Genomic DNA, 25,188 nt, shown 5'->3' with positions numbered 1-25,188 from the left:
TTGCCAATGCTATCTGGGCGTCGCGTTTTGAGGGTCACCTCTTCGATAATCCCGATACCAACTAAAACTAACTAAACGGTTTAACAGGTCGTTTTTGGCGAGAGTCGCCGTATGGAACGTCCTGCCTGTGCCTATTTTTACTAATAAGTTGAACACTGGAACTGGCCTTTAAGAGTAGAGTGAACGGGTTTTCTTTGGATGGGCATGTACCACCTTCGCCTTTATCTAAACTTTCCATCAGGTGAGACGAAAGACAAAGGCCTATTCTATTAAAATATATTTAAAAAAACCATAGGTGAGGCATAGAGGTTTGGTAGAAAGTACCTGAAATATCTTTGGGAGGGGAGATCGCCCAATCATTGCTTGCAGTCAGATGCTTGCTGTGCTAAAGGTGAGGATGACGTATGATACCAACTCTGATAGAACATTACTGATGATGTTGAATTAAGCATTATCTCTATCATAAAATAGTTCCTTACCATTTAATGCATTGTTTGTGATAAATTATAATCTATTGAAAATAATTTCAATTTCATCATTACACAGCATAAAACAAAGTCGCTTACCACTGTTAGTACCTACATATATATGCATAGATTTTTAAAATTATGCAATCGATTTTGGTGCCGTTTTGTTTAATATATATATATATAGAGTGATTCGAGAGGAAGGTTTTTGTACATTATACGACAATATACCTAATAAAGAAAGACTGGTAATTTTAGAAGTTTGAAGAAGATGTCGTAAATAAACAAATTCTGTAGTATATTTAGTTTTAATATTGCTCCCGTGCCAAGCCGGGATGGGTCAATAAAACTATAAACTTATCTAATTAAAATATTATTATCAAAATTGTTTTATTGTGACTTGAATTCACTATCATTTGAGAGTTTAAAATCTCGTGACATAGATGATAATCTAACTATAGTTATAATACATATAACATCAGATTTTGTATTCGAATTTTTTCATCTTCATCCTGATGATAAAAAAAACAACTTTTATATGTATTATATTAATTATTTAAAGCTAAAAACATTGCAAACTTACATCACCAAGTGCGCTGCTTCTTATAGTAGCCACAGCAAAACGAAACGTAACATCGTACTCCAATCTTCGGGAACAAACTGCCCTATAAGATGTACTTGCAAATTCTATAACATGAAGGTGTAATTATTTACCCAACGATTCAACAGACCGTATAATAACTCAATCAAGTTAAACATGCGTTGTTAAACTTAGCTTCACATAATGAAGCTAAAAATGGAATAAATAAATTCTGTGTATACATTAATATCTAATTCAAGGACACATAATTTTGTGTTTTCATACTTGTGAAATAGGTCCACAGTGGACTAAGGCCTCTTCTCTCCTTGCGGAAATGGTTTGAATCCAATTCCATCATATCAGTCTTTTGAGATTTTGTGGTTACCTATGGAACTATTTCACTAAAGTTATATTAATGCAAATATCGTTATGAGGTTTTCATTTACCACGAACCACGTGATGATTATTATACAACCGAATTAAGCAAGTGGAAATTCATTCGATCGAATTACTGAACGACGATCAAGCCCTTTCAAACCTGCTCGATTATTTGGCTTTGATTATAAATGTTGGTTAACTCTGCATTTTTTACGGGCAATATTCCGAGGAATTGTTTGTATGAATTCTAGCTGCTGCATTTAACCTTTGAACAAACTTTCACTCCCAATTTCACTTGGACCACCTACATATCCAAAAATCCATAACATCGCGATTCTTCAGACATTTTCTGCCTCGCCAGCCACTCTGTGGGACCAATTTTCGATGGCGGTATCTCGAAACGATACGACTTGGGAACTTTCTAGAAAAGACCGCACTCGCCGGTCTATTAAATGTCCATGGGTGATGCTAGTCACTTTCCATAATGTAAGCCTAATATTATACATACATTTTCTTGTCAACTTCCTATATTTAATACTAAATAATAGTACGTATTTGTGAAAATATATATTTTCGAGTATTGATATATTAACTGTGTTTCTTTTTAAAATTAACAAGTATGACTATCAATTCACGATTTGCTATATTTCTAATTGAAAACTGCCTAATGAAAAAGCCAAAAGAATACACTTCTTCACTAGATTATCAGCTAACTTATAAGCCGAACCTGCACACCATATTAACAGAAAAGCACTAAATAAATATAATACTATATCTCATTGTTGGGCTTCGTCTACTTTTACAAAGAAAACTTTGGAGCTTATTTCTATTCTATCTATCACACTACTCCAATGCTGTCTTATTAATACACATGCGGCAGAATTTTAAGGAAATTTGTCACATGCAACTTTCATGTGTCAAATTTCTCTCTCTCACGATGATCCTTCACCGCCGAGCATGAGAACACAAATTAAGCACATGAAAAATTCTTCTAGTTTTGAACCCGTGATCATCGACTGTGATGAACGCGTTCTAAACACTGAGTTATCTCCGCTTGTATTATGATATTTAAAAAAAATATATTTCCTTAAATTTGTACACAAGTACAATATTATGATAATGTATGAAAATATTTCTTTCGTTTGAAAACATTTTATTAATTATCTAAGTATAAGCATCGATCAAGATATATCTTCTACCGAATTTTTCACGGGGAATGTTCCAAGGAATTGTTCAGATTAATCCCGGCTGCTGAATTTCACCTTCGGACATCTCGTCAAAATTCTAAGTTTCACCCGCACCACCTTGATGTCTGAAAATCCACAACAGCGCGATTTCTTAGACAATTTCTGCCTCACACAACCACTTTGTGGAACCAGCTTTCGCCGGCGGTTTTTCCGAACCGATACGACATGGGAACCTTAAAAAAAAGAGCGTACTCCTTTCTTAAAGGCCGGCAACGCACCTGCAAGCCCCCTGGTGTTGCAGCAGCCTATGGGCGGTGGTAGTCACTTTCCATCAGGTGAGCCTCTGTTTGCCATCAATATCATAAAAAAAAAATTATATATCGATTCATATCTAAGCGTTCCATAATTGAATTAATTATAATCAGCCTATTACAAAATATTATGTTTTTAAATTTTAATATATGTGTATGTGGATTTTGTTATCAATATAAATTGTTATTATGTATTCCGCATCTGATAACATTTTCACTCTTAAACGAAAAAAAATATTATCTAACCGAATGTAATGTTTCCTTGAACTGTAAAGCGAGAGATATTATATCTTAAGATAAAATATTAGAGTGTCTTTCTCGTGTGTAACACGCTTTAACTGTGAATTGTATGACCAAAATATATCATTATTTATCATTATAAGCAGGATCTGTTAATATGTTGACAGCATTTGCTTTCGGAAAGTCGACTGACATAAACGCGCTTAAGAATATCATATAAAATTTTATTGTTTTTTTTTAAAAAGGCACAGTTTTTTTACAATATGATTTTTTTTTTTAAATCGATTTTCAATTTATAGAATTGCAATTTTAATTCGTTAATCTTCAATTGATTTAGGTTAAGATAAGATTACTCTATCATTTGCTTACGATTTTTTATCGTATATTTATCTGTGACTTAAACTGAAGTAGTGTTTATTTATTTTTAATTTGTTAAGCACGTAGGTATTGTGTTATTCAGCCTCAAGTACAGTGACAATATTTTACGCGATGTCGAAAATTGTTTTTAAAATTAATGACATACAATATGAAGGTAAGTAAATATAAATTATTTATTAGAATTACTATCAAATAATTTTACGGTATAACAATATAATCTTTATTATTATACTTATAAAATGATACACGGTTCCCGCAAATTTTGGACATGTAATAATCTATCTAATATATGATACGATCCGACACGGTGCGTGTTGAATTATGCTCTAAGCCCAACAAATAAAAACTATACTACAACTATAATGTCCTACACATTTAAAGGCTATTTTCAATTTAAATAGACAAACTACGTTTTGTATAAACTACGATATTGTGTCGACTAAATAATATATGTATTCTTAATGAAGACAACAACAATAATTGTTTTATTTCAATATAAATAGTTGCTAATCAAATTATAAGGCTACAGCATCTTTTTCATAAGAAAGTTTTGAAACTTCTTAAACCACGCTGCACAACCAATATTTTAATGGAATGTCAATTGCATTAATACTATTACTATAGACCGCAGTTCATTATTAAAAAAAAAAAAAACCTTAAAAATACTTTTTCTAAATTTAGCTGATGGAAGATACGGCCCGGATGTATCGTTGAACGAGTTCATAAGGAACGTCGCAGATCTCCGGGGCACTAAAGTGATGTGCCAAGAGGGAGGATGTGGGGCATGTATCGTTGCTGTGCGAGCCCCGTTACCACCTACGAATGAAATAAAATTATTTTCTGTTAATTCCGTGAGTAATAAATATAATCGTTTAATAACCGAAGGGAGTTCCCTTATCGCAATTTATATCAATTAGAATATAACTTATTTATATTTAAAACTTAACATTTTTTTTCTTTTAAATCTAACCCAGGCAAGCGTTATTAAATTTTGTGCTCAACATTCAAAATAATACTTGTATCAATTCTCTTTAGGTCAAGTCTTTTCTATTCCAAGCCGGTAGTAGTGTTTGATTTACCAAATATATCAAATATTTATATATTAGGAGGTCGTTATTTGAGAACAACTTTAAAATCACCTGCATATAATCATAAACGCCAATCAATATCAACAATAATTTAATTATAAAATAATAATAATATTACGTGTATATGTGTGTAGTAAGTATAGTTTTAACCCACAACACAAACCCTTTTTTTACCCCCTCGAGTTGAGATTTTAGAAAAAAAGCCTCATGTCATTTCTCTGGACTGAAATTATTTCCATGACAAATTTCATCTACATCGGTTCAGCAATTTAAGCGTAAAGAGGTAACAGAAATACTTTCACATTTATGATATTTCTATATACGGAACTGCCTTCAGATATTCCTGTTCAGATAAGGTTGACTAGTTGAGAATGATCCAACTTTAAATCCGCTTTTTTATCAATAAAGTTTTTTGCTTAAATAAACAATTACATAGTATAAAACAAAGTCGTTTACTGCTGTCTGTCCTTATGTATGGTTGGATCCTTAAAATTACACAACGAATTTTGATGCGTTTTTTAATACATAGAGTGTTTCAAGAGATAGTTGTTGAGAGATATTGTTTCAACCGTCAGAGCTATATGTATAATACATGCACAATATAGTAGAGACTGGCTGAAAAACTGTGAACATAGTATTTAACATAGCACTCTGCGGTATATTCAGTATCAGCATGGCAACCGTGCGAAGCCAGGGCGGATTACTAGTATACTATAATTTATTCGTTTTTGTACATGGTTTATGTAAGAGATTATTTCAAAAGTTTAATTGTTTCAGTGTCTTGTATCGATCCTGTCATGTCAAAACTGGGAGATAACAACCGTAGAAGGTATTGGGAACAGAACAATTGGCTATCACGAAATTCAGCAAAGGCTGGCAAAGTTCAATGGCACCCAGTGTGGTTATTGTACCCCCGGATGGGTAATGAATATGTACAGGTAAAGCTTTATGAGGTATTTTATCACTACAAAGTATAAAACAAAGTCACTTTCTCTGTCCCTATGTTCCTTTGTATGCTTAAATCATTAAAACTACGCAAGGCATTTTGATGCAGTTTTTATTATACACGGACAATATAGTAAAGCAACACTGATAATTTTAGAAGTTTGTAATATGATGGAGTAAATGAAGAAATAAATTCTGTAGTATATTTAGTATCATTATGGCACCCGTGCAAAGCCGGGGCTGGTCGCTAGTTTTTATAATACGATAGAATACGAGTGAGGGAGAAAGAAGATTAATACATTGTTTTGTTTGTAATTTTTGCTCTTTGTTATTATAATTCCTGTAAAAACCATCGATAAACAAAATCTTATCTTTTACGAATCTCAAGAAGCTTTCCATAAATCTCATGATAATATGTAGAAGACCGCTTTAAATAAAGTGCAGTACACACAGCGGAACACTACAGCTGTTCATAATCCATTCTGTATATTTCAGGATTTACCTGTTAGAACTTTGGCCATAATAATAATTCTTAAGAGACGCTTATGCAAAGCATAGTATTATAGTACAAAAGTGCACTCTATCCCTTTCACACACAATCTCATGTGATGGTAAATCCAGCACGACTGAGCAAAACTTCACCAGACCAACGATTTTAAACTTTTGACTGTTACTAATAATATCCCAAGAAAATGCCAGATTTTTATGGCATTTATATGTTAACTTTGTTTAAGCATTGTATAGAATTATATGTCCAGACCGTCAAAGCTGAGCATCAAAGTGAACGTGTCGAAAAAAAGTAGTGGCCTTTCCTCAATCGTACCAATCTTTCGTGTCCTCTCCATGTAACGTTGGCGAAATAATCTGTGCCCTGTTGACACTACTATAAGCCATTAAACTAAGAATTGAATTGAAAATAGTGGCCAACTGCAGTTACGACGTTTGGCAAGTATCAAGCATATCTCTCACTTACACCAAAACTTATTGTCTTATCTTGAGTTGGTCCAATTCTTTCTTTCTTCTTTTGTAGTGCAATAGTTTATCAAGATATATAAATTATCGAAGCACATTTTATACAATGTCATATTTTGTATTTCATTGAATTTTGTATTTATTTTAAATCTCAGTTCAATTAAATGTATAGTACGACACAACTTAGATATAGCATCGGCAACATTCTTAAAACCGATTACTGACGATTTACACAACAAATAGAAAGAGCTCCCTATCGCGCCATTCGACGCTATTCGCCGCTATAGATTCTCGGATCAGTTCAACCCGAGAAAGTAAAATGACGTTTCAAATTGTCGAATATATTGGGTTACATTATATTACACGTTATTACCTTAGTGTAAAGATTATATTCACAGAAGAAATAAATATTGGTAATTTAATTTGTGATGGCGTACTTAACATGCTACCTCTAAGTTATGGTGTACTGTATGTTTCATGAGAGGGATAAAAAATACAAAATTCTATAAATAATATTCTTAAAATAATGTACTGCCAAATCAACTAGTCATTCTCTAAACCACAGAATGTTGATCGATGTGATCATCTTAAAAACAAATGTTCAAGGTCGTCGACGTTGTGGAAAAAAATATACGACATTAAACAAATATTCAATTCACAGACGGTTGGGTAATGTTTCACAATAATTATTAGAAAAACAATCATAGAATGTCTGCTATACAGACACACAAATCACATTAATATTTTGGAGGACTACTAAAAAATTAGCATAATGGCTTAAAAAGCTTAATAGTGATTTCAAATCGTGTTTTAATTTGTCGTTGTAAATGTTTATTTTATTTCTCATAGCTCCGTTGTTGTTCTACATCAGACATAATTAAATGACTCTATATGAACAACTTCAATTACTAGTACTTATTCGCGTCTTTGTGCTAGGGTCAAGGATTTCGAAGCGACTATGATCACAATAAGGAAGGTTAAGATAATCGACTAACAGCTTTAATCAGTTCCTCGAACATTATTATATTGTAAATTAAAACCGAGATGGCTTAGTGGATGGAACCAGCATATCTTAACAAATGATTGCGGGTTCCAACCCGGACAAGCTCTAGTGAGTTTTCATATGCATAATTTGTATTTATAATTCGTGAAACCTGATTTGAATTACAACGAAATTCTGCCACTTGTAAATCACAAACCCGCATTGGAGTAGAGTGGTGGAATATTCCTAAATACTGAAAAGTGGTCTTAACTATGGGAAAATGTACGTTATAAGAGTTATATACCTACCATCACAAAAAATTACTCAGGATTACTGGTTACGTCGTTACAGAACTAATTTTTCTTGTGCCTGCTTGCATGACCCGGGAAAAATGAAATTTGGTTGACTCATGACAACGAAAATTGTCTAAAAAACAACTTCTAAGTAGTTTTAAATTCATTTTTTTAATAATAATTTGAATTGTGAAACGTGAATGGTTATCTGTTCAAGAAAAACATATATTTTTTATAAAAACCAAGCAGGATGTTATTATAACGTCGCACCTATACACTAAGGCTATTATTAGGTCTAAATATACCACTTTGTGCTAAGAAATATCATGAATTGTGTTCTTGACATCAAATCCTAAGAGATTATATCTTATTACAAGCATCGTGATAATTATGTTGCTAGTAATAAAAATACAAAATCAGACAAATTTAAAATAAAATTGACATGATAAATAATAATTAGAGCTGAGATGGCCCAGTGGTTAGAACGCGTGCATCTTAACCGATGATTGCGGGAATCAAATCCAGGCAAGCACCACTATATATATGTGTGCTTAATTTGTATTTACAATTCATTTCATGCTTGGCGGTGAAGGAAAACATTGTGAGGAAACCTGCATGTGACTAATTTCATTGAAATTCTGCCACATGTGCATTCCACCAACCCGCATTAGAACATGTTCCAGACCCTCTCCTTAATGGAAGAAGATGCCTTATCCCAGCAGTGGAAAAGTTACAGGCTGTTACTTTACTTTTTTTTATTGTGATATATTAACTATATTTATTATTTTCTCCATAGCTTAGGAGATATCATATCAGGATCGATCCTGTACCCTTAGGGCTTAGACTATTGACATACCCACTCTTAACATAACTGAAAAGCTAATATATATATAGTTCCACACATCAATTAAGATCTCAGATCTCAAGATGTCACTGTTACTTGACTAGGTTCGCTGAATATGGACATTTTGGTTAAGATTCACGTTTAGCAATAACTGGACAATATTGGCAAAAAATATCCCCTTTACATAAAAAAAATGATTGGTTTCAAATAAGTACTAAATAGCACAAATTTAATAAATAACTTATTGTTACAGTCTTTACGAATCAAAGAATAAAAAAGTAAATTCAAAAGAAATTGAGAATTCATTCGCTGGCAATATATGCAGATGTACAGGATATCGACCAATAGCAGACGCGTTTAAAAGTTTCGCAACAGATGCCGATGACAGTTTACTAAATAAACTACAGGACATCGAAGACTTGGGTTTCTTTAAAACGTGTCCTGTAAAATGCACTCAAGAGAACGATTGGTGTATCTTAGATAAATCCAGTAATAATGAAATGATAGCTGTGGAAAGTGGAAATCACAAGTGGTTTAAGGTTTACAGCTTAAGTGATGTGTTCAAAGCGATAGAGGAATACCATGATTATAAATTGATCGCTGGTAATACTGGACAAGGTAAAATTATGAATTTTTGGCAAATATTGGATTATTTTGAGTGAGCCAGTGTAACTACAGGCACAAGGGACATAACATCTTAGTTCCCAAGGTTGGTGGCACATTGACGACGTAAAAAATAGTTAATATTTCTTACAGCGTCATTGTCTATGGGTGATGGTGACCACTTACCATCAGGTGGCCCATATGCACGTCCGCCAACCTATACCATAAAAAAAACCTAGTAACTTCGTTTTCTACAATGAGGTTCGGGTTTTCTCTTACAGAGTAGTTCCACAGTATATATATTTATTCATGTATATGTTTATGAATGTGAATTGATGTCAATCAATTCGATCGTTAATGGCTTCCAGATTTAGCTCAATTTCAAAATTATGACCTCCGTAGTCGAGTAGTGTGTAGTTGAGTACACCGGTTTTCTTGGGTACGCCAATCCGCGGTCCCCCGGGTTCGATTCCCGGAGTTGATGTAGAAAAAGTTCATTACTTTTGTATTTTGTCTTGGGTATGGGTGTTTGTTTACCGTTTGTACTCCTGATTTCCATAACAAGTGTTTTAGCTGCTTACATTGGGATCAGAGTAATGTATGTGATGTTGTCCAATATTTAGTTACTATATTATTATTAAAATGTGTACATTTTTAAAGGATTGATCTCTTATAGGTGTATATCATATAACAGAATACCCAAAGAACGTAATAGACATTTTCAACGTGTCTGAATTAAAGGGATACACAATAGATGTAAATTTAATATTAGGAGCTGGTATGACATTATCAGATATGATGGATATTTTTATTAAATTAGCAAATGAAAATGATGATTTTGCATATTTGAAAGAATTTCATAATCATATGGATTTGGTTGCGCATGTACCTGTCAGAAATGTAAGTAAATAGAAAAGATATTATTAAGGTATAACAGCAAAAGGTCGAATGTACAATGCAACACTTAAAACAAATACATTTTTTTATTTACAAAAAATATATTGATATAGTTGTTAAGTTGATTATTTATTAATAATCAACATGGAACCAGCATTTAAAGAAAATTAATTAAATATTATAAACGTGAATAAAGGATCAGTTTTATGTTATGTTATTTTTGAATTGACTAACCTTTTTAAATATTATAGTTTAAATACCATTCACTATTTTAAAAAAATAATAATATGAGCAAGGCTCACGCTTGCATATTTATTAAAAAATGGCACGTTCATTCTTGATACAACATATTAAATTATATATAAATATATATTTACACAAGGGAAACAAAAATAGGTTAAGCAGAAAAAAAAATCTTTTTTTGAGTGAAACTATTTTAAGCATATAATAGCAATTTCGTCGAATTTAAATGACAAAGTGACACTACTTAAAGCCTTTTTAATTTCAGATTGGTACTATTGGAGGAAATTTATATATGAAGTTTGTTAATAATGAGTTCCCATCTGATCTCTTCCTACTTTTCGAAACTGTTGGAGCCATGATAACTATCGGTAAAGTTCCAATCAAGATTTAAACTTTTAAAATTACGACTCGATGTTTTAAATATATATTTTATGATTTTAATTAAAAAAGTTATTTAATGACTCGCTTTTTCTAGCGGATGCTCCCAATAAGTTGAACACCGTGACTTTAATGGATTTTCTTAAACTTGACATGAAGGGTAAAATCATTGTGAATGTTATGTTACCGCCATTATCGCACTGTTGTTTCGTCAAAACATATAAAGTAAGTACTTTAATACTACCTGACTCTTCAGCCTAGACAAAAGCCTTCCCATAGAACGCCAGCCATCCTGATCTTAGGCAGCACCATCCACCTCGCTAAAAAATGTCCTACATTATCGGCAAACAAGATGTGGAGAGATGGCCAGCTTACTATCAAAACTAAAAAATAATGCTGTATTTAATATCTAACAATCATAGGGTATCCTAAAATAAAATCTAATTAGCAAGCAATTAATATTAACTTTACTTTTGTAAACAAAGGGATCTAGTTTTATCTTAAATATGAATTATAATTACATTATATAATCGTAAATCGACTTTTAAGTAGTCTAATATTTTTCATTTTATTTTATTTAGGAGGACTCTAAAAAATATGTTGAATACGCAATTATTTTTATTACTTTTTAGTGCATATTCATTTGTTTTAAAATAGTGTTTTGTTTGAAGTCGGTTTTTCTTTTTGTTAAAATTTTATTTTTTTTTTGATTTTAAGTGAAGCTGATGCAGACTAACATTTTTTTCTTAATATGTATAGATTAAGCGTGCCATTTATATAAATCAGAAACTACTTCGGGGGCAGTTTCAAAAGAAACTTTCGAATAAAGTAAAAATAGACTTTCGAAAATGCGGCTTTAATACGTCATGCGGCATAAACTATAAGGATCCCCTCGAAAGAGCTGTAATCGAACTCAGCAAAAAACTTTGAAAAAGAGCTAATATATGTCGTACATCATATGACATCACATCAAATACACAAAATTTGATTAAAGATAGTAAGAAATTCTGCCCCATATCGCCCCCTAACTGTGAGCCGTATAAGAGTTCCATCACTACATAGTATAAAACAAAGTCGCTTTCTCTGTCCCTATATCTTTAAATCTACGCAACGGATTTTGTTGCGGTTTTTTTTAATAGCTAGTGTGATTCAAGGGGAAGGTTTGTGTATATAATACATGAACAATATAGTAAAGAAACACTGACAATTTTAGAAGTTTGCAATGTGATGTCGCAAATAAACAAATTCTTTAGTATATTTAGTATCAGTATTGCACCCGTGAGAAGTCGGGGCGGGTCGCTAGTTGATTATAATATTCGATTATGACAATTACATGAACATAACCACGTCCCGGAAGGTGATTCAAATATCCAAGTAAGCCATAAATAAAAGATTCGACCGAGTATTTCTATCGTGCTCCTCAGAATTGTTCCGTTCCCTCCCGTTCCCTTAATTTGTCATGGAACCTGTGCTCAAAACCTTACCAAACTTTCACCAAACTACCTTTAAAGTATATCCTTTATAATAAAAAAAGAATCATCAAAATTGTGCCAACCAATTTTGAGTTATTCACCTATTTATCGCGCACATACATAGTGCAAATTTAAGACTTATGTCGTTTTCGTACGGATACCACCATCGGAAAAAAATAAAATTAAAATGGGACCCCACGGGAAGCACTACCTTTCAAACAAAAAAAAATTATCAAAATCGGTCCACCCAGTAAACAGTTATGAGGTAACAAACGAATTGATAACCTCCTCCTTTTTGAAGTCGGTTGAAAATAACATGTAGCAGTAATAGAGTGTCGGTCTCAAGAATAAACTGTATGTATCTTTTTTTTTCAGATTATGCCCCGATCTCAAAACGCACATGCGATTATTAATGCTGGATTTCTTTTTAAATTAAAACATGATCAAAGTGTAATTGAAAAAGCAAAAATTGTTTATGGTAATGTTAATCCGAAATTCGTTCACGCTACTAAAACTGAAGAATTATTAAAGGATAAAGATCCTTTTACTGATGATGTATTGAAAAAAGCTCTTGAAACTTTGTACGGAGAAATTGATCCAGATTCAGCGCCGCCAGAACCATCTTCTGAATATAGAAAACTATTAGCTGTGTCTCTTTATTACAAGGTAAAGACTTCAAATACAATACTGAATTTTGGAAATTTAAATAGTATTTTAATTAATAATCATGACAGAGGTGGGAGAATCAAAGACCTAATGACCCAAATTTAATGGTATTTAAATACCATATTTTCTACATGCTCTGATAACTTTTAATAACATAAATGATCAATTTTTGGTGTATGAAATATGTAGGTTATTATTGTGCCTTTTTTACAACTCACAATTTAACAGAGTTTATTATAAAATGAGCCAGAGATTTCTCTACTACGATATTAATAGATGGTTCTTTTTCTATGACGACATTTTTAAGACAAGTCATATTAATGATGTGAAACTAATTCCCTTTTGAGACTGCACACTATAAATCAAAACAAAATCCTCGAAAAGAGGTCATATACTTATATGACTTAACCTTAAAAATAAAAACTTAATAAATTAAATATTTCGACAGTTCCGTAATACTTTAACCTTAATCGATACTTCTTAAACGATTTATGTATTTAAATTAACGATCTTTTTATGTAACGTTTATTTTATAATTTTAAAAATAATGGAAAATTAATACTAAATATATCAATATATTTTTTTTTTATTTCTGAAAACATAAAAATGTTTTAGGCGATTCTCAGTTTATGTCCCGAAACAAAAATGGATAAAAAATATCGTTCTGGTGGAGACGTTATTAAGCGACACACTTCAAAGGGAATGCAATCATACGATACAGATGAAAGTGTTTGGCCATTAAACAAACCCGTGCCGAAATTAGAGGCATTGGTTCAATGTAGTGGCGAGGGTACATTTGCCAATGACTTGCCATCACAAACGAATGAAGTTTTTGGTGCCTTTGTGACAGCTGATGTTAACCCGGGTAGTGCTATTGCCGGTTTTGATACAACGGACGCTTTTGTGAGTAGATTCTGTAACTAGAACTCCACTTTCATATTTACTAAACTAACCAAAATATAACAAATTTATTTAAATGTTTTTCAGAAGATTCCAGGCGTCATAGCTTTTTACGCTGCTAAAGATATACCCGGAAAAAATAACTTTACCCCTATTAATGCCATATTGCATTCAGAGGAGGAAATCCTGTGCTCGAAAGTCGTAAAATTTAACGGTCAAGCTGTTGGCATAATTGTGGCTAACAGGGAGAAAATCGCAACAAATGCTGCTAAACTTGTAAAAATAAAATATGAATCAATATCTACCAAAGTACCGCTTCTAACAGTTCAGGATGTTTTAATGTCAACAGAAAAAGAAAGAATATCTTTAGATAAAATGGTAGAACCAACTGATATTGGCAATGACGTTAAGAAAATTATTAGTGAAGAAGTGATCTTTGAGGCGCAGTATCATTACTACATGGAACCACAAACATGTGTTGTTAAACCAACGGAAGATGGCTTCGAAGTTTATTCTTCAACACAATGGCTTGACTTGACGAATGTTGCTATTGCTGAATGTTTGAAAATACCTGTGAATAGGTAAAATATTTGTTGATAAGCAATTCCTACATTTTAAATTCTTTCTATAACAACAACAACAGCAGCCTGTAAATTACCACTGCCCACTGTTGGGCTAAAGCCTCCTCACCCTTTGAGGAGAAGGTTTATATAACATATTCCACCACGCTGTATCAATGCGGGTTGGTGGAATACACATGTGGCAGAATTTCTATGAAATTAGACACATGCAGATTTTCTCACGACGTTTTCCTTCACCACCGATCACGAGATGAATTATAAACACTAATTAAGCACATGAATGTTCAATGGTACTTGCCTGGGTTAGAACCCGCAATTATCGGTTGAGATGCACGCGTTATAACCGTTTTTCGATAATAAGAAATTAAAATATCCACATTATAGCAATGTGTACTAGACAGTATTATATTAATAAATAATAAAACGGTATTCAAATTTTCTTGTTTAGGGAAACAAATTATATTAATATGCAAATTACACTGTTTACGATAAATATATTTTTTTTATTAGTTAGTTTTGGTTATTTTCCACTCATCTGTTTTGTTATTACCTGTACATGTTATCTATCATAACTATGTGTTGCTACTTTTGTTAACTAATATTAAGTTTGTATAATTCAATGGAAAACTGTAATTAGCTCTATTTTCCGTATACTGTATTTTAATGTTATTATTTGGTTATGTATGCTGTTGTTTTCCTTAAATAAATAAATAAATAAACACATATCAAACAGGTTTTAATGTCATATATTAGTATGATTATAAAATAATATTTGTTTTTTCTTATTTCAGTATCAACGTTATCGTACGCAGGATAGGCGGAGGTTATGGTGGAAAAATTACCAGATCTTCACAAATAGCATGCGCAGCGGCTATGGTGTCACAGTTACAGGGAAAGCCTTGTCGATTTATTTTACCTCTTCAAACAAATATGAAAATTATTGGAAAACGTGCACCAACTTACTGTAAATTTGAAGTAAGTTTTGCTAAAAAAAAATCTTTTTTATATTATATTCAGTGAACACGTCATGTTATTCTTAAAGGAAACTGTAACATAATGTTTAAATTACTTGGTGGTACTACTACTGTACTGTACTTCTACTACTGGTAAAAACTACTACATCAGCCACTTAGCTAGTGTAGTGCCAGTGTAATTTACACTATGCATAAGGGACATAGTATCATGGTTCCCAAAATTGGTGATACATTGGTAATGTTAGGAAATGTTAATATGCCTTAAGCACCAATGTCTATAGACTATATAATATAAAAAATCTTATAGCTAAGATTCGTGTATGATAATTTAAATTGTTTTTAAAATTAGGCAGGAGTAAATGGAACTGGAGAAATACAATACTTAAAGATAAATTATTATCAAGACAACGGGTGCTCTAAGAATGAGAACACTTCTGTGATGACTGTCACTCATCTTCCTAATTGTTATGAATCAAAGCGCTGGCACATTGAAGCGTATGGCGCACTTACGGATACGCCTTCTTCAACTTGGTGTAGAGCTCCTGGTACGTCAATTTTAGTTATTATTATACTCAAACAATAACTCGTATGTGTATGTTAAAGTACTCTTGAATTAATTCTGAACAATTCTGTTTTCAAAGCTTCAACTGAAGGTATTGCAATACCTGAGATTATAATGGAAAAAATAGCCCACGAGCTAGGTAAAGATCCCATAGAAGTTCGACAAGCAAATATGAAAAAAGAAGACAATCCAATTCCCGAACTCATTGAACAACTCAAAAGAGATTCCGACTATGAAAAGAGATTACTTGAGGTTGAAGATTTTAATAAATCTAATCGCTGGAGGAAACGATCACTTAAATTAATGCCAATGACCTATGAATTGTTTTATTTTGGACCATTCAATTCTTTAGTATCAATTTATCATGCAGATGGTTCAGTAGTTATAACACATGGAGCAACAGAAATGGGACAGGGTGTTAATACGAAGGTAGCACAAGTATGTGCTTATACACTTGGAATTCCGTTAGAAAAAGTTAGTGTTAAACCAACCAGCAGTTTTACATCGCCTAACTGTATGCCAACCGGTGGAAGCATAGGCAGCGAGTGTGTAGCCTATGCTACTATGAAAGCTTGTGAAATTTTACTCGATCGATTAAAACCTATAAAAGATAAAAAGATTAATGCTTCTTGGAATGAAATTATAGCGGAAGCGTTTATGTCTGGAGTTAATTTACAAGCCACTTACATGTACTCCACTCAGGATCCTATAAAGCCCTATGATATTTATGGTGTTGTGGCTTTGGAAGTAGAAGTTGATATTTTAACAGGTAATCATGATGTCCGAAGAGTAGATCTATTGGAAGATACTGGTAGAAGCTTAAGTCCAGAGATCGACGTTGCACAGGTAAAGCCAATTTATATAATAACTGTCGAGGAAAAATATCAAATTTTGAACTGGGATTTTCTTTCAAACTGTCGACTTAAAACGCTGTCTTCGAGGGTTTATCTTGGAAATCGAGCTGATTTTTGCCCAAATTGCTAGACTTGCAACGTTAAATCACATTTAGAATATATTTTCACGCTTTAAATTATTGTCCAAAATTTAAAGAAATATATAATTTTGAAAACTTTACATTCATATTTATCTTGTTTACTTGATTTATCATTACAAAATAAAAAATAATATCACAATGATAGATTTTAATATCAATCGACAAATAAAAATGCCTTCCAAATAAATTGAATTTTTTTAAGTGTAATAAATTTTTGTATATGTATTTCTCGTAGATCGAGGGCGCCTTTGTAATGGGATTAGGATACTGGACATCAGAGAAAATTGTTTATGATGAGAAAACCGGAAAACTACTAACGGATCGCACATGGACATATAAACCCCCTGGCATCAAAGATATACCAGCTGACTTCAGAATATATTTCAGAAGAAACTCTACCAATGCAGTTGGAGTTTTACAATCGAAAGGTAATAAAATTGCTTATTAATAAGTAACACACTATCCTTTTTGATACTAAAACAACCGTTCCAAGAGCCATTCATGTTAGATGAAATATTCCTATTAATCCTGTAACGTATAATCCTTGTTAAACTCTTTATCGCAATTATCTTTGAAAATGACGTTTACAAACATTTGTCCGTTCGTACATGAAAACTTGACATTGATTGTTCGGATTTGGAACATCAATTTTCGAATTTTAATTTATATATTATACACATTTAATCCTTATATATCAATTCGTATATATAACCAAGAATAACCTCAAAAATATTTTGTTTATTTGTTACATTGCAGTAAAATTATGATCAGGCGTTAAAATGTACAAAAATTTGTCGTATTTCCTTTTGTTGTAAATGTATTCAAGAAATGTGTTATATATACAAAGACAGATCATATATTTATTCATATGTAATGATAATAATGATTTATTTTACATCTTTAAGCTTAAAATGTTAATACCAATCAATAATCGCAAATTAAAATATAAATATCAGACAAAAGTTTAATATAACCGCTTGGTCTCTTTCACTATCCCCTGTTCGCTGTGTCTCATTATTTCGTTTCGGTAAAATACACCTTTATACGATATTGAACCCGTTCATTTATCGTTATCAAACCTATTGTTCAAAAACATTAAAGAATATAATCAACGCTTCAATTATCCGTGATACCCTTGTCCTTAGTATGAATATCCTCTTTGGGTAAATGTATTCAAATAATTACATACATATGACCTTATCCCTTGGTGATAGTACCATCCACTCACCAGATATTCTACCGCAAAACAGCAGTATTGTTGTGTTCCAGAAGAAGTGTAGCTACAGGTATGAGGGAAATAACATCTTAATTCCCAAAGTTGGTGGTCCATTGCCAATTGTCTATGGCGATGGTCATCACGTACCATCACGCAGCCCATTTGCTCATCAGTATAGCTATCATAACTGGTCGTCATATGTACATATGATAAACACTTTGATCATAAATTTCGATATAAATAGAACAAGACCCAAACTGAATGAAAAGGGTCAACAAATATTGACTCTCTATAATTATACCAGCTCTATTGGCACATAGAAGCCTTATAAATTCAGGATCATTGAACATTTGTCACATATATTCGACATTAGATTTAGTAATGGGTTAGGCCGCAAAATAACGTTCTCGTGGGCTTGACACGTTTGGAGCACAAAAAGATAAATTGACAATCAGATTGACATTCGCGCGTAGTGCCTTCGTCGCTATCACTTTTGCTATATATTTGCAGCGCCAGCAACTTCACCCTCTTGTAAAAGAAGGATTAGGGATTATAATCGTATGAGCTATTCCAGACGATAATTAATCAACTATGAATGAAATATAATTTATTGTACACCACAAACAAAAATAAAGAAGCTTAGCTTAAACACAGAAAAGAAAAACAAAAAATTATGTTGATTTCGAGTGTTGTACCAAGGGCGGACTTATCTCTTCCATACAACCCAATAATCTATCTTTGTGCCAAAATCCATTCAGATCTGTTCAGCCGTTCTGGCATCATTGAGTAAGAAACACCCCTACTGTACACAGTTCGGTCAGGACGATATTGTTAATTTAGCATTACTTTTACCCAAATACTCATTGTTACATTAAATTGAAATCCTAAATAATGATTAGCTATACTTAAAAATATATTTTTTTAATGACAATTATTTAAATCAAGAGTGTTTAAGTACCATATTACTTAATTAATAATTGAAGCAAAAATAAAAATATCATTAAGATCTTAAAATATAAATTTATTTAAATATTGTATATTAACATCCACTAATTACTAGTTTACATAGTAATTAAAAGCTATGTATGTTTCAGCAACCGGTGAACCCGCTTTTTGCCTCGCAGCCGTCATCACACACGCCCTCCGTGAAGCGGTGAGATCAGCTCGATTGGATGCAGGATATGAAGACCAATGGATCAACATTGGTATGTTATTATAACATCTGTGCAATATTGACTTTATTTATGTATAGTTCTTATCATGGCTTAACTCGCATTTAAGGGTGTGATCGTCAGGACATATATGTAGCAGGATATAATAAAGGAGCGTATGTCCTGTCTTTGGGATTCAATTTCCTTCATAGTAAATTTCATCAAGTTTGGTTCAGTTGTTTAGCGGTGAAAACGTAACAGATAGACACAGACAGACTTGCTTTCGCATGTATGATATTAGTATAGATTTCATGATTCTTTCAATAAGAAAAAAACCTTTTAAACGAAGTCGGGATGAGTAGTCAGTTCACCATAAGTGTAACCGCACGGATATTAACAATAAAACATTTCCCTCTTTTCCATCCTTTCATGAGAGTCAAATCAATTTTTCCGGATGGATACGGATACTTTATTGAACTACTGTCAAAACTATTGTTATACAGACATTACTCATTTTTATAATGTTCATTGTTAACCAGAAAAAATTACAAAATTATGGAACGTTTTCATTGGCAGACAGACCTAGCTCCTGTATGTAAAATATAGGCAATATAAAAATATTCTTATAATTATTTATACCATGCATTGCTTATTGCAAAATGCTTAAGTCAAATACAAACAAATATGACGCTGATTTGTATGCGTCATATGCAAATTGTTTTGGAATCAATATCACTGTTTGATCTAAAGAACATGCTTACCTATATGTGTTCTTAGTTCACACATACTCATAAAATATTTACGACACATGAACCATTGACACTATCCATAATAATGTAAATCTTACAAAATTGGACCTTAAATTAATAAATATTAAACGCTAAATTATAAATTTAATTTTAATACTTAATACCTTACGAAATTAATGAAACTTAGTTGCAGACGAAATACTGAATGGTATTCTTCATTGTTTTGTACATTTCAGAAAATCCGTGCACAACCGAGAAAATATTCATGGCGGTGGAGCATAAATTGGAGCACTTCAAATTGAAATAAATCACCTTATATCTAACGTAATAAAAATGGAATTTAAACAAACACGTGTAGAATTGAAGCCCTACTATCTGTAACTTGGTACAGCACATTTGTATGTGATGCATCTCTCTTTCAAATAGAAATATAGGAACAGATAGATGATTTTAAGCATAAGGACGATTTTGGATACTAAATGTTTAAGATTAAATCAAAATAATGGAAGAAAGCAATAGCCACGATAGAAAAATTGTCTGGGAACTTGATCAATCTAAGATCTAAGTAACGCGATTATAAAGCAACTTGTCATACTTTTGTTTTGTTTTAATTGGGTATGTCATAGCCGAGTAAGGACAGATTGCCCTTAAAACAATGTCACATTCCTGAATCGTGCTTTCCAGATATTCATTGCGAGGTATATAAGGTGTCGAAAACTATAAAATCAAATTTGATTAGTGTTATATTGATGATAAGTACTCCTTAGTTTTGATCATTATTGAATGCCCCATTAGAACTTCTTCATAAACAACTGTTTTATAAAAAGAAAATAATAAGCTTACAAAATTGTGTCTAAATATAGTATTTGATTGATATCCTTACGTCAGATATTCTTCTGAGACATAAAAGAAGCCACGCAACGTTTCCCACTGAGTACGAGATGAATAATAAACATAATATTAGCATCCGACACTTCAATGTTACTTTGCTTGTATTTAATCCAATATTTTTGGCAAAGATTCACATGCTTAATAAAACAAAATGTTAAGCCTTTGGTAAATTTTCCTATCGTTTAATGAACCCTAGTAGTTCATGCCTGCATAAATTTCTTCTCAGACAGTGTTAAAAACAAAATTTTGGGATTAAAGTTTTAAAATGTTTTCGTCTTGTTATGTATTGGTTTTCTTTTTTGGGTTATTGTTGATAGAACTTTGTAGATATTACCGGATCTGTTGTGTATGGTAGTCGTCCAGCCTGCCCGTGATGGGGTTATTTCTGTTATGAATGATTATTGTATAGATATATACATCTATAATTTTAAAATAAAATTGATTATTTATGTAAATTAAAATAAATTTTGTTTCTTTATAAGATAATACTTAAATTATTGTTTCTGCTTCCCTTCTCTTCCTCATCTCACCTTCTTCTCTATAAAGATATTGCGAAAAACCTCTGTATTATTTTGTAAATATTTGTTATATGCCTTATGCCACTATTATGTAGTTAGAATGGCTCAATCACCCATCAAATCGGAACACAGCAATGAAGTTGTTTGTTGGTAGAATATGTCACGAGATGAGGTGGATGACATGATAGTGGTGCCTATCCAGGGCGGCTTGCATTGAGCCCTACTACAAGTTGATATCGCTGGTCCTATAATAGATGCCGAGAGTAACAACCTACGTACGCGAGGCAGAAAATGGATTGTGGATATTCGGACATCTAGGTGGTGTTGAAAAAGCTTCGAAATTCTATGCGATGTCTAAAGTTGAAATTGAGCAGCCGCGATTAATTCAAACAATCCCTTGGATCATTCTTTGATCAGTAAAAGAAAATGCAGAACGATACTATATCTCTATGCAAAACCATAGTCAGGCTTTTATCGGTTCGGAAAAGGATTGATCGTTGATAATTCGAGCCTCTCTGAAGAAGCTGGTACGCTACTGTACAGAACCAGACAAGATATTAGTCAGAGCGTGTACTATCGACAACGACCTTGATATTCCCAACTGCCAAAAATACGGAATAAATAATCCAATAACTTGAAGCACCTTCAGCGACAAAGTGTTTAATCGTCCATATTCGGCATTCGCATTGATGAGGTAACCAGTTGAGTCAAATCATATGTTAAAATAAAGTCATTAACAGAATCAGCATAATCGGTAGTAAGAGATCCAAGCATTTGGCGTGATAGACATTAAAATCGGCGACGATACCAGATATCGTCTCTGATTTAAACGCACAATATAGATCCTGTTACAAAGGAATTTTCCAATTTGTACCCTGGATAGGAGAGAGAAGTGGTACCAGCCGGAGAGGATATCTCAGCTGGCTTCACGCTCTCAAAGTGATTGTGAACAGGGTTTAAGTTAGAATTAATGCTTCTTATATTATATAAGTCAACAGCGACGGTGAAGGGGTTGCTCTATGATTAATGACAAGCGTGAAATTAACTTCTGTAAAACAAAATCCACTACTATAAATGCTTAAAATGTAGGTATACTGTACTACTGTGTGCAATACTGACTTACTATAAATTACGTTGCTTATGTGTACATGCCTAACATTATAAATAATACAGTTTGGATTATCCATCCACACATTTGTCACTCCATTACGTGAGAATGACTTTTTTTATGGTATAGGTTGGCGGACGAGCACATAGGCCACCTGGTGGTAAGTGGTCACCATCACCCATAGACAATGAAGCTGTAAGAAATATTAACTATTCCTTACATCGTCAATGTACCACCAACCTAAGGAACTAAGATGTTATGTCCCTTGTGCCTGTAATTACACTGGCTCACTCACCCTTCAAACCGGAACACAACAATACTGAGTACTGTTATTTGGCGGTAGAATAACTGATGAGTGGTGGAGTGGTTTTAAACTTCAAAACAATAGAGAAATACAACGTCCAGTTATAATACAATGAAATAAGAATGTAATACAAGTAAAAAGTTTGTATTTCATTGATTATGTTTAAATTTACTTTTATCGCCCGTGTCTATGGTTTTGAATCTTAAGAAAGAAAACACTGGATAAACTTCGTATTTATAAAGTTTTTAACGAGACACAAGGTAAATGAGGCGTTTACCTACATCACTACAAAGAGTTTAAAAACATTATTGGAAAACAATTGGTATCAAATATTCAAAGTCCCGCCCCATTCGTTAGTTTGACGGGATCTAATAAAAAAATCATATCTTCACTCCTTTGCTAGGAAAATATATGGTGTCCGTTTGGCATACTAAACAATTTTACCGACCCTTGTTATTTGTTTATTTTATTTATTACTTTATATGCTAAAACCTTACAAATACCTTTAAGAAGATAATAATTAATATAAAGTGGAAAAAACAAGTGCAATAGTCTATTTTGAAAAAGAGTAACTACTTTAGTTTTATACTAGTTCCATGCCAGTTCTTCTCGGTAGAATCTGCTTCCCGAACCTGTGGTAGCTTCAATCAACAAACTATAAAAATTCTTGTATGACCTCCTCGATTAAAGTATATTTGATTTAGATTTTTCATGTTATACGAATCATTCATATTCTTTCATTCATTCTTTTTATGATATACTAGGTGGCTGGAACAATTTACCACCTGATGGTTGGTTGTCAAATTTGGTAAATAAATATTGATTTCGAATACCGATCATCATCAATATTAGAACTAAGATTTTATGTCCCCTGTGTAGTTACATTGCCTCATTCATCCTTCAAACCGTAACACGACGTATTACACGTTATAAACTATCATCTAGACAAATATAAAATGGTAATTATTAAAATAAAAACATTAAGGTAGTATTCGTTACTTATCATACATAATATATATATTAAACGTCATAAGTCAACAATCTACACGAGATGTATCTTTTTCAATTTTTCTTTTAGCAAATCTTTTAAAAGGTCCTATTAAAGTAAATTAACGTAAGCCCCTTGCATAAATTTATAATATATATATATATATATACTCTCACAAACATACACGTACACTCACATATGTACACATAATATAAAAGATGGGGGATTACATTTTTTATGATGTTTGAATCCCACGGGAATATGCAACATTTTTGACATTATTTGAACAAATTTCATCCTAATCCATTTAGTCGTAAAGGGAATTATAGAATAATGCTACATTAAACTTTTCCTACTTTACAGGAATCTTGTCTATTAACATAAGACTTTTTTCGATGGTATAAATTTATGTGATGGCTGAGATGGCCCACTGGTTAGAACGCGTGCATCTTAACCAATGATTGCGGGTTCAAACCTATGCAAATATTCAAAATATTCGTGTGCTTAATTTGTATTTATAATTTATCTCGTGGTCGGCGGTGAAGAGAAAACAACAAAAACCTGCATGTGTCTAATTTCATAAAAAATCTACCATATGTGTATATCCACCAACCCACATTAGAAAAGCGTGGAATGTGTTCCAAAAATTTCCTCAAAGGGAGAGGAGACCTTAGCCCAGCGGGAAATTTACAGACTGTTAATGTAAGACTCCATTATACGTTACGTTACCAAATTATTTCCGACGTTTTAATGTAAAGTGGTGATAAGGAATCTCAGAACAAAACAACCTTTTGTAAGTAAATTAAATGTAAATAATTTCATAGTTTGAATTAAATTGTAATAGAACGCTTAAGAAAAGTTTTTATTCTTAATTTAAAATATAATTCAACTACAATCTGAAACTTTTTACCACGAAATTAATTAAATAATAATATTTTTAAAACATAAGTATGAACTGAAATGAAAATTTATTTTATAATAGTTGTTTCATTGTCTATAAGATCATTCTAATATTTATTTATATATCATTATTCAAATGTTTTCTAATATTCTAGATAGTTTAAAAAATAATTATTTTTTTTATTTTTATGCAACACATAATTTCGAATGTAAATAAAAAAATTTAAATTACATAAAACAAAAAATATTCCTGAGTTCAAGAACTTTTTACCGTAAATAGGATTTAATAAGGCTGAAAATAAAATAAAAACAGATACCCACTTGACTTAAATGACGTCATGATCGTTATAAATTAACTAACATCTTAAAAATCGAATCAAGAAAACTTGACAAACCAACAGACAAGTTTACATCTAACATTAGCTAAT

General features: G+C 32.2%; 1 protein-coding gene across 1 annotated transcript; it reads left to right on the top strand.

The window, feature by feature from the left end:
* Positions 1-3,417: 3,417 nt before the first annotated feature.
* Positions 3,418-21,361, top strand: LOC124535662 (indole-3-acetaldehyde oxidase-like). The gene is made up of 16 exons (XM_047111951.1): positions 3,418-3,695; positions 4,223-4,392; positions 5,407-5,567; positions 8,919-9,283; positions 9,945-10,168; positions 10,674-10,776; positions 10,884-11,011; positions 12,634-12,924; positions 13,540-13,827; positions 13,912-14,405; positions 15,197-15,380; positions 15,729-15,924; positions 16,021-16,787; positions 17,171-17,363; positions 19,246-19,356; positions 20,288-21,361. Exons 1-16 carry the CDS (start codon positions 3,653-3,655, stop codon positions 20,356-20,358), a joined length of 3,789 nt encoding a protein of 1,262 aa, XP_046967907.1. The 5' UTR covers positions 3,418-3,652; the 3' UTR covers positions 20,359-21,361.
* Positions 21,362-25,188: the final 3,827 nt, after the last annotated feature.

Source organism: Vanessa cardui, chromosome 15 (assembly GCF_905220365.1).
Source record: "Vanessa cardui chromosome 15, ilVanCard2.1, whole genome shotgun sequence".
Taxonomy (NCBI): Eukaryota; Metazoa; Arthropoda; class Insecta; order Lepidoptera; family Nymphalidae; genus Vanessa; species Vanessa cardui.
This window is presented reverse-complemented; position numbering and strand designations above follow the sequence as displayed.